The sequence below is a fragment of the Anastrepha obliqua genome, chromosome 1, assembly GCF_027943255.1.
Source record: "Anastrepha obliqua isolate idAnaObli1 chromosome 1, idAnaObli1_1.0, whole genome shotgun sequence".
Taxonomy (NCBI): domain Eukaryota; kingdom Metazoa; phylum Arthropoda; class Insecta; order Diptera; family Tephritidae; genus Anastrepha; species Anastrepha obliqua.
In genome coordinates, this window is record NC_072892.1 from 46,945,330 (window position 1) to 46,963,001 (window position 17,672).

A 17,672-nucleotide genomic window follows, 5' to 3' on the forward strand; every position below is an offset into this window, starting at 1 on the left:
TTTTGCATGAGATTCAGCTCCTTTGGGACCAACTTTGCAGCAACATGGCGCAAACCTAAATTATTAACTACAATATCGTGAACCGATCCATAGGCAATGCGCAAATAGATTTACTCAAGACGGGGCAACTTTTACAAATGTCAAGCAATGGCGATATGATTTTGGTAGGAATGTTAATCACAGATGTGGTAACCTAGAAAAACAAAAATACAGAACTTGAATCAGTTGACTTAAAGCGTCAGCTGGGGGTTGTTACGGGAACTTTTTGATCAAGGTAATACTGGTAAAGGTACATAAAGATCGAAAACGACTCTGTTGCTGTACGCTGGTACTTCAACTTTGTTATAATGGTATCTTATCCAGCTGTCGATCAGAAATACAATATCACTTGATAGATAACACTAATCGACAAATCAAAAAGGAAACTGATATAATAAGATATTTTTGATAAGATAAGATTGAATGCAAATATTAATTATAATTTTGACCTCTACTTTTCTCAAACCCAGAACCAAGAAACAGTCGAATAATGATTTTCAGGATTTTGGTGAAATGTTTTAAAGTTTTTTGCCCCATATTGCATCCGTCATCCTTAACTATCATGTGTAATCACAGGGCATAACGCCTGTGGTCAGCATGTCTCCATCGTTCTTCGGCGTGTTCTAGAATCAGACTTAAGCCTTTGGGATGCGATATACTGAGTATGAATTAAGTTCATTCTCTTCCTCTTCCGGATCTCTTAAGATTCATTTATGAATCCAAAAGATACGCCGAAGAGTGATCTCAAACCGTCTTACCATCCATACTGTATCTATCCTGTCTCTCTATTTCTTCCACTATAATCTATCCAGGTGTTGTACAATGGTCTTCCTGACTGAGTGGTTGGACAAATCTAATCGAATCTAGTCCTTAATTAAAAAAATGGCATCGGGTCGCTGATTACCCAAAAAACCTAAGAATCTTACTTAAAATTTTTAAAACTCCGTTCACCGTATTGAATCTGTCATTTTATATTTTGAGGAACTGACATTGGATTCAATGATGGTTTTGAGGATATTAGCTCATTTTTTTTCAAGTTTTGTTCGTCATTTTGGATCTGCCACTTTGTATTTTGAAAAACTAACATTGAATTTATAATCAGCGACTCAGAAAGCCACTGAGATTAATTTTTATGAGCTTTACCACAATTATCAGCCTTAATACTTCCGGTTTCTGAATTCATATTTCTGTTTATTCTATCATACTTACGTAGATATTTAAAAACTTATCATTCGTTCCAAAGCTATGTACTTAAGAAATAATGATAAGTAAATGCTCACATATATGTACATACATATATGTATATACGAGTATCGCCAAAGTTTTGAATAATTAAACGTAAAGAGGTTTTCAATGGAAGCATTGCACTCTATAATTAGATTAATAGAATAAATGAAAAATCATAAAATTATAGCAACATATTATGAAGGTTGAATTAGTTTTAAAGGTTTTTTTCGAAGATTTGGGGCTTTATTGTGAAAAAACGGTACAAAATATTTTATTCGAAGTATTGGCCATCGATAGCTACAACTTTCGCCCATCTTTCGGGCAATTTCCGGATGCCGTTTCTCCAAAATTCTGGCCGCTGCTTGGCTATCCATGACTCAACCCATATTTTGGTAGCCTCGTACGAGGAGAACCGCTGGTCCGCCAAATCGAGACTCATATGCTGGAACAAATGATAATCGGAGGGAGCTATGTCTGGACTATACGGCGGGTGGGGTAACACTTCCCAGCCAAGCGTTCCAAGGTATTTTTTGACAGGTTGAGCAACATGCGGCCGAGCGTTGTCATGTTGCAAAATAACCTTGTCGTGCCTTTTTACCGTTTCCGGCCGTTTTTCTTTCAATGCCCGGTTTAAACGCATCAATTGCAGTCGGTAACGATCCCCCGTGATTGTTTCGCCCGGTTGGAGCAGCTCAAAATATACGACGCCGACCTGATCCCACCAAATGCAGAGCATGATTTTCTTGCCGTGAATATTCTGCTTGGCCGTCGACGTTGATGCGTGGCCGGGCAAACCCCATGATTTTTTGCGTTTTGGGTTATCGTAGTGGATCCATTTTTCGTCGCCAGTCACCACCCGATGCAAAAAACCCTTCCGATTTTGTCGCTCGATCAGCAATTCGCACGTAAAAAATCGCCGTTCGACGTCGCGCAGCTTCAACTCGTACGGGACCCAATGTCCTTGCTTTTGGATCATTCCCATCGCTTTTAAACGCTTGCAAACGGTTGATTTATCAACGCCCAATGATTCAGCAAGCTCTTCTTGGGTTTGGCACGAGTCCTCGTTTACCAATTCCCCCAATTCCGCGTCCTCGAACTTTTTGGGCTGGCCAAGACGCTCCTTGTCTTCGGTGTGAAAATCACCACTTTTGAATCGTCGAAACCAGTACTCACATGTTGAAATCGACGGAGTATGGTCTGGGTAGGCCTCCTGCAGCAATTCACGGGCTTGGGCTGTATTTTTTTTTTTTTCAAATTGAAGCAGAAAAGCAAAGCTTCCCGCAAATTGCGTTTCGACGGCACGAAAGTTGACATACTCGGAGCACGAAAACACTGCGTTGTTTATACTTCAGCGAAATGACAGATACTGATAAACAAAGCCTAGGGATGAGGCTTTGTCATGAATATATATTCAGTATTGCCAACGCGATAAAGTGATAAATAGCGCCATCTGGTGTCACCTTTAAAACTAATTCAAGCAATAAATTATTAACAAATCAGCATATTACCGCCCCTTTAAACATTAAAGCTGCCGCCGTAACGGAGTGACGTGTACGTGAACACCATTCTGTTGGTAATGAATGCGAAGCCCACTATGGACATGAAACGTGAAATGATAGGAAAAGTTTTTTTTTCATGGCGACAATGGCAAACCCCCGAGTACATTTCTCGCATCAAAGAAAGCTACTCATAAAAACCCATCTGCTTGTTGAAGGCGTCATATTGCTTGTAGACACCTTTATTTGTAAAAAACATAAAGACTTACAGCATGACCTAAAAGATAAACTTGGCCTAAACATATTTCGTGGGTTTCAGTCTATTGTGAAAAGTGCGCCTGTACCTGTTCATTTTTATATTTGTAATTAGGGTTAAGTAAATATATTATATTTTGAGTTTTTCATACACAGTTTCGAGCATAACTGAACGCATCATGTTTTTTTTTATATTCAAATTTTCGTGAAGGGTTTTCCAATAAGAGGTGTTATTCCCGTACAAGATCAATAGTTTCGTTGCTTGTGTGGCACGTAGCGGCGTCGTGTTGAAAATAAACGTTGTCCAGATCAATACCATCCAATGCCGACCATAAAAAATCGTTAATCATCTCTCGATAGCGCAATCCATTCAACGTAACTGTTGCTCCAGCTTCATTTTCGAAAAAGTAAGGTCCAATGACTACGCCGGACCATAAACCGCACCAAACAGTCACATGTTGAGGATAGAGAGGCTTTTCAACAATAACTTTTGGATTTTCTGAGCCCCAGATCCGACAATTTAGCTTGTTGACGAAACCACCGAGGTGGAAATGGGCCTCATCACTCAAGCTGATTTTTCGGTAGAATTCAATCAGCAAAGACACGAGGTTGTTGATGATCGGTCGGCTTGAGTTCTTGTGTTAACTGGACTTTATAAACCTTAAGACCCAAATCTTTATACAAAATACGGTGTAATGACGTTTGTGGAATGCCTAATTCCAAAGAACGACGAGGAATGGACAAACCTTAGTTTTCTTCAACACTTTCGGCTACAACAGCAATATGTTCGGCTGTTCTTAAGCGACGTGCACGGGTTTTATTCTTCACATCACTAACTTGTCCCAACAGCTCGCATTTTTTCACCAATATCTGTATTGCGGTCCGACAAGGTGCTTTACGATGACCCAAAAATGACCGAGTCTTACGACTCTGCCAAATTTTCACCATTTTTATAGTGAATTTTAATAATTTCAATGCGTTGTTTAAGCGTGTGTCGTTCCATTTTTATTAATGGCGTAGTTTCCACTTGTCAAATATCAAAAAAGGACAGATTCAAAAGTGACATCTACTGAAATAGCGGGCTATTCAAAATAACACCTGTTATTGGAAACCCCTTTATATTCAATTTTTTTTCGAACTAAAAAAAAGTTTCCTTGTGGAACAAAATGCACAGACTGTTTGCAAAAAAGAAAAAAAAACCAATTAAAAAAATCAACACCAGGTTATACTAATTGCACTTACTATATGAAAGAAAAACAACCGCAAGAGCCGTCAACAAACAAAACAATATTAAAAAATCAATGCGATTTTTTAGCCGCTTAAAAGTTGTACTTGTTTTACTAGAATTTCATAAGCCATGTTGCAGAATACCCAAAAATTTTCTGGAAATTCAAAATTTATATAATATTTAAAAAAATTTAAAAGAATTTTAAAAGTTTGAATGTTTACTCATTTAAGGCGTGAATGCATTAAGAATACTAAAAAGTTTAACGCGAAAAAAATTACCATGCACTCAGTATATGCCCGCCAGTGTAACTACAGAACAAAATTTCATAGATTTAATTTCGGATAAAAGCTTTCTTGTTATATTTCAAATTTCCATGCGATAATATTGCAAACTGATTTCGATTTTAAACTGTATCGATATCAAGCGTTATTTAATCGCTATAGTAAGACGATATCTACGATAGAAGTATACAACATACTTTTCTCTCGTTGCATGTTGGAGCTCACAGGGCCGCAAAGAGACAAGTACATCTTTGTCTGGTAGTATGCAACTGAAACAATCTAATTTTAATGTAGTGTTTTTTTTTCTCAAAAGTATTATTTAGTATATACCATATGTTGGTATGCGGCAGGCTTGTTAGAAAGCAAAATAAATTAACGAAACCAATGCAAGACTGAGTCTTGTCGAGGCCCTATACTCCCGAGTGGAGTGAAGAAAAACAAAGAACATATGTTGATTGGAAGAGATTTTTTGACTTCGCCTCTTTGAATCTTTTAATTTTGCGTAATTGATGAATAACTGCCACGAAATATCTAATGAATCTAATGAGGGCTGCATTGTTTTTACATCCGACCTGCAAAAAGAGCACTAGGAAATTTGCGAATTACGTGGAACGCAACACCACAAAATATCCAACTGGAATTGATATAACAGATTAGAATTGAAGGCGCATAACTATTTGCGACCTGAGTAATGGTGTTTTAATGCAAAAAAGGTGCTTCTGCAAGTGGGCGCCTGTAAAGTGCTTCGGAAAATTCAAGCCAAACGTCAACTGCTGGGTACGCACATAAAATCGAGGTGCATCCACACTAGGTGATAGTAATAGAATGGCTAACATAGAAGGCGCCTTCTGACACGCGACAATCTAATATAATTCACTATTTTCACTGCTGCCACATCACTCTTTTGATATGAGGCAAGTTTCATTAGACTGCGTTGATATACTATAGAGTAAATTTTGTTGCTTCAACTTTGCGAGTTCTCTTTTGGTGTTGCCCATCGTGTTCATATACCTTGCATTTGTTAGTTTTTGGTCTACAATTTAGTGTAATAGAAAGAGAGTGGCATCGTTGGGATGATGTAATCAGTCCTCTCCGTGGTGTACTAGAGTTTGCGGCAATAATAGACTGCCATGGCCATAAGTTTTTTCCTTCCAGCAACTGTGGTAATTGAGATTGAATTACCTTGCGAATTAAGTGTCCTGGTTCGTGTAGGTGTTGTCTGAGCTACACAGCCCGGACCCAATTAGCACAAAAGATGCCATATTGATACACCACTTGTAAAACCACTTATTTTTATTAGTCGAACCATCTTGATTTTACTATAAATCTGCCTATGTCGTCAATTTTCTTTTCTGCATTTTTTTTTCAAGCTGACCATCGAGAATTCCCTCCGCATTCCATGTCATAAAGCACCCAGAAAAACTGTTTCTCTAGATTCTTCTTGACTGCAGCTTCTATATTTATTGTTGTCTTCTTGGCATAGTCTCCAAAAGGCTAGTAGCCGGTTTTCCTAATATGTATTTATCGAATTGCGTTTTTTTATAAATAAAACTAATTTTAAAAAATATTTTTTTGCAAAAAATCAGATCAGATGATATACGAGTTTAAAAATGTTTAATAGTTTTATCAACGGAATCAAAATAATGAGAGTTTTAGAGGTTCAGATCACGTAAATCTTCATGTTTTTGCGTGATTCTTAGCGGAAGTCTTAAAATATTATAAAATCTATAATTCCATTGGAAAACAGCAGCAATTTTTTTCGTATAGAAAATAATGCACCCTAATGCAGATATATGTAGTATTTGTATAAGGTCCTAGTTTTTCCTCAAATCTTCAAAATTGTGTGAATGCATGTGTACCTATGTATATGGGAAATGCTTCTTTAACTAAAACGTACATGATGCTTTCCATTTCAATTCAACCGGGCTATTCGGTCATGTTCTTCGATTTCGTTGTAACTCAAATATGTTGCTCTCTAGTCAAAATATGAGACACGTATTTTTTTGTTCGCCCAAAAAAAATTTTTTCAAGAGTTATCGGCAATTTTGTCTTTCGGCTCAAAATCGATTTTTTTTAATTATATAAGAAATTTTTCTTTTTAAATGCCCATAACTTAGTCAAAAATGAACCGATTTTAATAATTCTGGGTTCAAAATGATCGTTATTACTTACACAAGCTAGTTCATGTAAAAACAATTGCAAAAAAGTAGTTGAAAATTTTTTATTTAGCAAAAAAGAAAAAAAAATTGAAATTTTTTCGAAAGTCAATATTTCAAAAAGTGTATTTTTTTTTTATAACTTTTCCTAAATCAAGAGGACACCTCAAACTTCAATTAAGCTGAATGCCCAGTAGCTAAAATGAGTTGTTTTTGAGTAATGAATTTTTGAGTAAAAAACCTGTTTCGCACTTTTTGTTTTTTGCAAAATAAAAAATTTTCAACTACTTTTTTGCAAGTATTTCTACATTAAGTCGCTCGTGTAAGTAATGACGATCATTTTGAACCCAGAATTATTAAAATCGGTTCATTTTGACTAAGTTATGGGCATTTAAAAAGAAATATTTCTTATATAATGAAAAAAAAAATCGATTTTGAGCCGAAAAACAAAATTGCCGATAGCTCTTGAAAAAAATTTTCTTCGGGCGAACAAAAAAATACGTGTCTCATTATCTTGACTAGAGAGCAACATATTTGAGTTACAACGAAATCGAAGAACATGACCCGAATAGCCCGGTTGAATTGAAATGGAAAGCATCACATACATAAGTACATATATTTTGAGCAACGTTTTCTGCGGAAACCACAGTCAGCTGTTGATTTAATTTCCTTACTGAAGAAGGCAGCTTTTTATTTTTTGGTTTTATAAAAATGCATTTCCTTCGATCTCATCATCATGACCTAATTGTTGCGGAGGAGTCGACTTCCCGTTTAAAGATTTCTCAAGCACATCAAATTTGTTTTTATGAGTTAGTCGTGTGTTGCAAGCATATATATATATATACATAGCTACATGTATATGTGTTACGATAAGCAATAAAAATTATCTACTTAACTGACAGGGTTCATTTGGTGGCTTTCCACAGTCAGACATCTTGCCCTTTTACTTAACCTTTAATGAGTGCGTGTACGTGTGCTCGTTTCTTGGAGGTCACTACTGCAATTACTTGTCTACAGTCATAAATTGATGAAAAAATATTTTAATTTCCGATTTCTTCTGAATTAGTTTAACATTTTTACATAGAAAATGCTGCTGAATGCTTTCTTCTTCAATGAAGAGCATTAAACAACAATTGCAGTAATTTTCTTGGTAGAGTGTTAAGCGATATGTGTTAATTCGTTTGTTCCACTTTGACATTTCAAATGGATGGATGGATTCTCTTAATTACTTACGCATTTAAAATAACACAAAAGAAAAAAAACACAACGAAGTTAGCTAAACAAGCTTAACAATAGCAAAAACAGCCACAACACTTCACAGCAATGACAATTAGGCAGACCGTTAAGTTATGTTGCAGTTATTTGCTATGGCGGCCCACTGGCCCACCATTATTACAATTATTACAAAGAGGGAAGTGGTGCGAATCGAAAACGTAAATTATAAAACGGAGCTCATGAGCGCTTGAGCTCCGGTGAGCCGAAGCGCCAGTAACAGCAGCAGTCATGACCATGTTGGCTGATCGATTGCTCTGTTAGACACATCGTCTCGACGTACATATGTAGTATAATGTGTTGCAACACCGTATCATCGCCGCAACGCGTCGACTGTTTGCTTTACTTACGACTCTGATTCTTCCCACAATTGATGTTCGGTGTTTGGGTTAATGTTGGACACGCGCGTGCAACTGTTAGAAACCGGTCAACCGGTTCATTTTGATGACTTCTTTTAAGTGGAGTAACGATGTGCCACAATTTTGCCTTCTTTCCGTCTTTCTTTCCTTTTTCTTTTACTTGGAAATTTCTTGTTCTAATTGCGCAACGTTTTCGCGGAATCGCTGCTGTGGACTGATGCGTTTCCTTATGCCCGTTCCATGCTACGGTCGTTTATGTTTTACTCAACATAATAACGGTGAGCTGGAGCTCATTATGCGCGCGAATAAGTAAATGGTTTATGTGTGGTACTATGTAGTAAGTAGCTATTTATGACCACCAGTGAGTTGGAGAGTCTTGAGGTTGAGTTTAGCAGCGTGACTAGCAAACGATTTTTCTCAGGTTACGCCACTTTATTGAAATTTCATACAAAATATTATCAGAAAACTATTTTCAACACCATCTCAATAAGTATATCTTTTGTCTTGACTGTAATCATTTGAGGTCAGTAGCTGTTACACCTTTCATGACGACCACTATACTCTTTTGAGAAACATAAATTTGTTGATTATTTAAATAATTTATTCTTATGCTCATAGCTGCGCATGTTGAATTCTTTGAAACATCACAACTCCGCCGAGAGCTCTCCAGATTGTTGGTACATCCCTAAGACGTAAAAGTCCTTAAAGTCAGATGCTGTAACCTATGTTCTGCAAAGAGCTTTTTCCTGAAATCAAAAGCCCCAATTAAAAAAATACCCCCGAGCCTGGAGGGGTCGGAGGAAAGCCAGGACCGTCCGTAGTACCTTGCCACGTACCGTTAGGAGCTATAAAAATTATTTAATCTTTTCCGAGTGATTCTTAAGATCTGATCAGGTCTTAGGACAGCTTCGGCAGATACGCGCGAGAGATGTAAACTTCATAAAATTATAAAGATTGTGATTTAAAAATTTAACTCTATTTAAAGTCAAACCCAAAACTTGATGCGTGTTTATTCCGTTGACTGGAAAGGAGCTGATTAAAAGGCTCAGGTGGATTTAATTCCGTAATGCTGTAGATTTTAGTTCCGACCCAAATTTCCGACTCGAGAACTAGTGCTATTGTAAGCATGCTTCCGAATGACTCAGAATCCAGATCATATTGCTTGGTAAGGAAAAGTGCTCTGGTTATCCTATAATGTCACAGCCATGCCGAGCTCAAAGTGCACCAAAATATTTTAGACTGTTTTCCTAATAATATTGAATAATGTCCGCAGTTGACGTTAACTAAAGATTTAAAGATTAGAAAGATCGGATAAGTGACAGAGCTTAGGCCGAACAAAAGTCGTTCTTACAATATTCCCATTCCATTTTGGAGATTTTATCGAGCACTTGGGAAGAACCAGCAATCAGTTGAGAGTTTCAAACTATTTCTTAACGACTTTAAAAATAAAAGTGGAACTGTTACTGAAGAAAATTATCTCGAAAAGTGACTTCCCTTAGAGTTTCAGAATTGTTGTAAGCATCCATAAGTATATGCATTTGTTTTTTTTTTTTTTGTGGTACCATATGTGCATATGTATATGAACCATACCTTCTTTGAAAAATCAATATAGTCCTTTTTGAATGAATTTTTTTTTTTTTAAATCAACTTCCTTTTTTGAATCAACTAAATGCCTTCTTCTCCATTTCAGGACACTCGTCTTGAGCTCGAACTCAAGGAAGAGAAGTTGGCGTCGCTACAGCGTGAACTGGAAGAGATGACTTTCGGTGGTAGCACCGAAGAGGAAATCGCACAGCTGCGTCGTTCCAAGAATGAATTGGATCGACGTGTCAAAGAGCAAGAGGAAGAACTAGATGAGATGGCCGGGCAGGTGCAATTACTTGAACAGGCCAAATTACGACTAGAAATGACATTGGAAACAATGCGGAAAGATGCACGACGCGAGGCGCAACAACGCGACGATGAGTTAGAGGAAGCGCGCAACAGCTCTTACAAGAAGTTAAAGGGTAAGTAAGCATATCACAATATTTGTCATTCCAAAATTTCATGATTTCCCATCACGTTTCCTCGCAGCTTTGGAATGCCAATTGGAGACTGAGCATGAAGAGCGTACTTTACTGTTACGCGAGAAACACGAACTTGAGCGTCGTCTTTCTTCTATGGAAGACCAAGACCGTATGGATCGCCAAGCCGAGGAAGCTGCTACACAGAAACTAAAGCGCGACTTACGCAAATACAAAGCGCTGTTGAAGGACGCGCAAGCGCAATTGGAGCGCTCAAAGGCGGAGACACCAGGCAAAGCGCTCATACGTCAGCTACGCAATCAGCTTGAGGACGCGGAATCGGCGCGTGCGCTGGTCATGAAGGCGCGCCAAGCAGCCGAAGCGGAACTTGCTGAAGTGCAGGCCATGTTCGAAGAGTCACAAAAGGGGCGCAATGATGCAGAAGAACGCGCCAATGCTGCGCATCGTGATCGCGCCGAATTGCAGGCGCAAATCGAGGAGAACGAAGAGGAGCTGGCCGAGCTAATGAAGAAATATAGTGCAGCTGTAAAGCAGCTTAACACCGAACAGATCGCAGCATCAGAGTATGAATTCAAATTATCCGAATTGGAAGCTGAACGCAATAATCTCAAGGAGCAAGTGTGCGAACTACAGCAACGATTAGAGAACGTCGAGAATATGGCTGATCCATCTACGGCGATGCTATCAAAGCGGTGAGTATAAAAAATATTGGTTGAAAGCATTCAACTGCATTCTATGTTTGCATTTTCCTCATTTCACAGTTTGGAACTCCGCACCAAAGAGCTAGAATCCCGCCTTGATCTCGAACAAGCTACGCGCACACGACTCGAGGTACAAGTGTCGCGACTCAAAGAAACACTCGAAAAGGTACAAAATGATGTGGCGCAAGCAAAGGGGCGTGAAATGCAAGCGCAAGATGCGCTCAAGAAATCACAAAAGAGTTTACGTGACATGCGCGAAGAGTATCATGTTGTGGCGGGACGCGAGCAAGAATCGGTAACGAAACGCAAAGATCTCGAAAAGAAGTTGGAACAAGTGGAATCCGAGTCGTCAGCATTGAAGAATGATTTGCGTCTGGCGCTGCAACGAATTGCCGATCTGCAGCAGGCCATGGAGGAAGGCGATGACGACGTTAGCGATAGGTACGAGCATGCGGATGTGTTACAAATAAAGTGAAGCTCGAAACTTTTAATTTTAATCTTTGGCATATTTCTTTGGATTAGTGAGGACTCACGGAGCACAGAAGGTTCGCTAAGCGATTTGGAGGAACGTTTGCGGCCTATCAAAGTGAAGCGCACCACAAACGGCGAACTAATGAGTCCGAGCACGACTAAGACGTTAGTGCATGAAAAGGATGACAATAGTCCGAGGTAAGCAAGTGCTTGGCTTATGTATTTATTATATTATTATTATTTATTATATTTTAAAAAATATTTGTGTACGGTTAAGGTACAGGTTTAATTATAAATCAGGTGCTTAGTTGGTATGACTAATTCATAATAATATTTTTCAACCAAAAGTTTTTTTATTGTGTAAAATTGGAATATTTTTAACTTTTTTTAACTTTGTATGAGCATTAAGGATTATAGAAGTTGTAGTAATCCACTACTGAAATGGTAGAAGTTTTGCCGAAACGGTTTGAAAATGCTATTAATTCGAGTTGTATTGATTTAATTAAGGCCGTTGGATTTTTCGGATTTTTATTGAGAGGAAATATATTTGTTAAAAACCAAAAAAACATTTACTGAACTCGATGACGAGATTCGACGTAATATTGATGGCACTAATTCTTGTATGTCATCGAACATTTCTTGAAAATGACTAAGGAGCTATTTATCGCATAGTTCGATATTATTTACTCTTTATTACAATAAAAGTATCAGAACTTTTTTCCAAATTTCAAAAGAGCCGATTTCAATGGAGCGCTCTATATTTAATACAATTCATAGACAAATTTTGAAACCAGAGAGGCACAGAAGAATCTTTATTTGCTATAGTATACCAGAAAACATTTCATACGCATGCCATGCAACCATAGATCTTTAGGGTAATGCTATATGGAGATGAACCGTTAGGTTTGGTACGATAACTCGAAAATGCAAAACTCGAAACCAAAAGTACAGAAAATCAAAATGAAGAAAAAACACCAAAATTATCGAAATTAAAAAAATGTTGAAAATAAAAGTATTGAATAAAATGTAATAACCTAAAAATGTCCCGTCTCAAAAAATTTAATCTCTTAATTCTCATCAGAAACAATTATTTATCGGGTGTTTCTTTAGTTTCATGAGAACTACTGATATCGATAACTATGGTTTGACAGCTGAGAATGGCAAACTGTGTTGACATTTCAATTCAGTAAGGTTTGTCAAGGCATCATGAATTATTTAACGCCAGAACAACGCTTCCAAATAGTGGGAATTTTCTTTGGAAAAAAAAAAATCTGTTCGCGAAGTTCATAGAGCACTGGCGGCATTATCGATCCTTATTTCTTTGGAAATGGGGAAGGAGCTGTCGTTAATGTGAATGGCGAGCACTATCAGGCTGTGCTGACCGAATCAAGCGGACCATGTACCTCGTAGCCGCGGCGGGCATATAGTATGCAGGCATTCATATTCAATAATTATAATAAAAAAAATTTATTCGAACGATATTTCTGTTTTGTATTATCATTTTAAGTTCCCAAGCTCTCTCTCATTATATATTTTACGAGGTGTTTTCAAAAAATGAGGTGGATTTCCATTTTTCTCCAAAAATATTTATTTATTGATCAATTTCTATTTTATATCCTTCAAAGTTGTCCCCCTCAGCTATAATACACTTGTGCCAGCGTTAATTCCAATCCTTAAAGCAGTTCTGATGTGCTGAATTTTTGGGATGTCCTTAAGCTATCTCAGCGATTATGTTTTTCAATCGTTGCAAACCGCCGTCCTTTCATGGGTATCTTCAACCTTAAGAACAGGAAAAAGCCTCAGAGGGTTAAGTCTGGTGAATACGGTGGCCGAGGTGCGATAACGGTGTTGTTTTTCGCTAAATAATCTCTCACAAGAAAAGAGCAAGTGCAGTATCAAGATGCAAAAGCCGAAGCGTTTTTTCGTACTGCTTCTCGCAAACAGCGCATAACTTCAAGCTAATACTCCTTATTTACCGTACGACCTTGTGGTAAGAACTTCTGGTACACTACGCCATGGTAATCGAAAAAAAAAACAGTGAGCAAAACCTTGACATTTCATCGAACTTGGCGTGTTCTTTTTGGTCTTGGCTCTGCTGGACTCTTCAACTGCGACAATTGGGTTTTGGTTTCGATGTCATAATCATATACCCATGATTCGTCACCAGTTATGGCCCTTCTAAGCTAATTTGGATCATCGTTGACGTCATTCAACAATTCCTGTGCGATGCTCATGCGACGTTGTTTTTGTTCAAACTTTAGCAATTTTGAAACGAACTTCACTGCCACACGCTACATGCCCGAAATTTCCGAAAAGATTGCATGGCATGAGCCAAACGATGTGCCGACATCCTCGGCAAATGCTTTAATTGTGATTCGACGATTCTCCATAACAATTTTCTTCGCTTTCTCAACATTTTCATCGGTTGTCGTTGTGCGAGCCTCGTCATTCACGTCTTGTCAACCTTCTGTGAAAAGCCTGTACCACTTGTAAACATTCAAGTGTTTTTGAGCACTTCATTCCATTTTTACACAAAATTTAATGGAACTTCTTTGAGCCATTTTTTTCGATAGCAGAAAATCGCCGCACACACAAAACACTTGTCTTATTTATGCCTCTCACAAACAAACTAAGAATGCTATACGGCTAAAATCGTAAACATATCTGCGAGACTAGTGTACCAACATAAAATATAATAATAATCGAAAGTGGAATGTTCGTAGCCCGCGAAATTTGAAAATTCACCTTATTTTTTGAACACACCCCGTATTTATTGTTCAGTCCGGTTCACTTGATTAGATTCTGATGATTCAAGTGAATACTGTACTTTACTCGACAATAAACTTGCATTAAAAAATGATTCTATCTAGCGGTATTTCGCAGTTTTAAATATTGTGCTTGATTGACTCACTTGGCTCACTTGAATAGAGGCACTCAGTTTGCCTACATTTTTTGCGCATGAAAAGGGATGGTTTTTTAAGCATTCATTGTGTTTGGTCGAAAACTGCTTAATTCTAATAAAACATCTGGAAATGACATCTATATTTTCACTAACAGCCGGGCGGCGATAAAATCCCTCACAAAACAGTCGACAACCTCCAAGGTAGCCATGAAATGCCGCGCCTCTTTTAACGAGATGCCTGAGTAATTTCGCCTAAGGATAATATGAGTTCCTGGCCATTGCGACATTGAGGGTAGGCACCAAATTGACCGATGAGCACATAGATAATGACATAGGCATACCCTTACAAACATGTAAGCTATTCATCCTTGAAGAAATCTTTCTTTACGAAAGATGGCGTAATGAAGCCACCTGCAAAATCGCCTGTCAACTGTGGCCGACTCTCAATGCTAAATGCACAGAATCTCTGCTAAGCCAAAATAAATAGCACACTGATTTCGGTCATAACGGGGCACTGCCGATATTCTAAAATTTTTGAAAACAATGGTTTTAGGAGAAAGAGAGAAAGCTCCCCACGCGGCATCACAATGGTCTATGAGCCTGAATGTGTCCCATAGAACAACCGCTTCAACCTAACCTAATCTAATAAAACACCCACATTTTTTTGCGCCTTTTACGCATTGGCCGCCTCATCCGCACTTTAAAAACACTAATGTACATAGTTTTACATGAAATTTGTTTTACATAAATTTTAACTTTATGACGTTTTTTCCCGACGTTTTCAAAACTTTAAAAATTTCGACATTTTAAGGTTACGACAGTTTTTTCCGATTTAAAGCAAGTGTTCAGCGACCGTCATTAAAAACCTGCTCGCCATTTAATGTTTCCTGCTCACAACTAGCATCGAAAAAGGAGCGAAACATATGTTAGGGACGCCCTAGCCACTCGACTTTGACGATGTATTCTAACTTACAACATTTCAATAAGAAATGTATAATTAATTTTATAAATAAAAGTCATTGTGCAGCAGATTTTAGCTGAGGTTAAAGTTCAAAAAGTAATAAAGTTATACCAACTGAGTTACTTAATTTAATAATTCTGTAAATATATTAAACTTGCAAATTGTTTACGTAAGACTAAATATTGTATATTTATATATATATATATACATAATAATATATACAATATATACATGTATGTATGTACATATCTTATATTTTATCTGTATTATTTGATTCTAATGAAGTATTCCACTTATACACCATCACCTCAACACCTAACCAACCAACTCCATCCCTGCAATTAACACAACACCACCCACACTCGTACTACTGCCGCTACTACCACTACTACTACTCATATGTATCTCACTCGGGTTTTTTGACACCTTATAACATGCAAACAATCTCATATTATCACCCTCACATCCACATCCTGGCACGCTCTCTCTTTCATTTTGCTATTTGGTTTTATGCGATTGGCTTCTTATAACTCATAATTTTTCTCATTTCGATTGTTCAATTTGTTTAATTCACTTTCTAAACAAATCTCACATTTCCCACCCACCACTTTTTTCGTAATCCGCTTTCCGATATACGTTTTGTGTGTATACAAAAACAAAAGCTTTTTCTTATTGTAGAATCACATTGACCTCACCATCATCACCGCATATCCATAAATTGGCGAAACAGGCGAACGCTGTAGCAGATGGAAAGACATCGGATGCGACGACAGGCGTTGGTGGGGATAAGAAGGCGACGACGAATAGTATTAGCACGGAGAAAAGTAGTGAAAGCTTAAAGAATGGTGATGCAGCGTCGTATGCTTGAGTCGAAAAGTGTAAAAGTCGTCGAGAGAAGAAGAAATGAGCAAAACGTGAACGAACGTGAATAAGGATGAGCGTGTGCTGCAAGCAGAAATGAGTGTTGTGCTGCCAATAAGCAGCTGCTGCTTTTTACATAATTTTAACACTAGTTTAGCTTAAAGGAAGGCAAAATAAAACAAAGTGAATAAAACAAACTGAAATGTTTAGTCAGAGAAAACGTGGTGAGGAAGGACAACTCAGTTGTCTACTCGAAAGTAAGGTTTTTAACGGAATGCATGCGAATGCTCACTCTCACCCGAAATGTAGTGTAGCATGAATAGGATAAAAGAGATATGAAAGAGTTACATACATACACATATGGCAATCCATTGACACGCAGAGTCTGAGTAACTTTTTTGTTTTTTGCAACAAGCGTTGGAGAATAGTTTTACGAAATGAAAACGTCAAACAAAAACACCAAATTATTGCATAAATAAATCACATGAAAAAATTAAACAAAGAAAAACAAAAACAAAAATCATTTTAATATTTTGATACATAGAAATTTTGCAAAAAAATTTACTACTACTACTATTACTAATAGGACTATGAATAAGTTCGTGCGGTTTTTTTTCGAAATTTGAAACTTTATTGACGTAAAATGGTTACAAATTTAATATTCAAAGTATTGTCCATCGCTTACTACTACTTTTTCCCATCTTTCTGGCAATTCACGGATTCCCTTTGTGAAAAATTCGGTCGGTTTTACCGCAATCCACGAATCGATCCATTTTTTGACTTCATCGTAATTACGGAAGTGCTGGTCAGCCAGGCCATGTTGCATCGATCGGAAGAGATAGTAATCGGATGGCGCAAGGTCTGGACTATACGGCGGGTGGGGTAGGACATCCCATTTGAGCGTTTCTAAGTATGTTTTGACCACTTGTGCAACATGTGGCCGAGCATTGTCATGTTGCAAAATAACTTTGTCGTGTCTATCGGCGTATTGCGGCCGTTTTTCTCGCAGTGCTCTGCTCAAACGCATCAATTGTCGTCGGTAGACATCCCCCGTAATCGTTTCATTCGGTTTCAGTAGCTCATAATACACAACACCCAGCTGGTCCCACCAGATACACAGCATAACCTTCAGGCCATGAATATTCTGCGCCGACGTCGATGTTGAAGCATGGCCAGGGTATCCATACGTTGCCCGACGTTTTGGATTGTCGTAATGGACCCACTTTTCATCGCCAGTCACAATTCGATGCAAAAAACCCTTTCTTTTGTGCCGTTGAAGCAGTTGTTCGCATGCCATAAAACGGCGTTCAACGTCTCTTGGCTTCAATTCATACGGCACCCAATGGCCTACCTTTCGGATCATTCCCATGGCTTTTAAACGTTTGGAAATGGTTGATTGATCAACTCCCAAAGTTTTTGCAACCTCTTCTTGCGTTTGA

At 37.9% G+C, this 17,672-nt stretch overlaps 1 protein-coding gene across 9 annotated transcripts in view; it reads left to right on the forward strand.

The window, feature by feature from the left end:
• LOC129250651 (unconventional myosin-XVIIIa) overlaps window positions 1–16,770 on the forward strand; it is a 263,564-nt gene extending 246,794 nt beyond the window's left edge. For 7 of the 9 annotated variants that reach the window (XM_054890256.1, XM_054890266.1, XM_054890273.1 and 4 more), the window contains 5 exons: window positions 10,004–10,319; window positions 10,387–11,029; window positions 11,099–11,479; window positions 11,561–11,707; window positions 16,051–16,770. In XM_054890256.1, the coding sequence (XP_054746231.1) occupies window positions 10,004–10,319; window positions 10,387–11,029; window positions 11,099–11,479; window positions 11,561–11,707; window positions 16,051–16,240 (1,677 nt within the window). In that variant the 3' untranslated portion in view covers window positions 16,241–16,770. Of the gene's footprint in view, window positions 1–10,003; window positions 10,320–10,386; window positions 11,030–11,098; window positions 11,480–11,560; window positions 11,712–16,034 lie in introns of those variants that run through there. The other 2 variants (XM_054890260.1, XM_054890291.1) reach the window with 2 other exon arrangements.
• The last annotated feature ends 902 nt before the right edge of the window (window positions 16,771–17,672 follow it).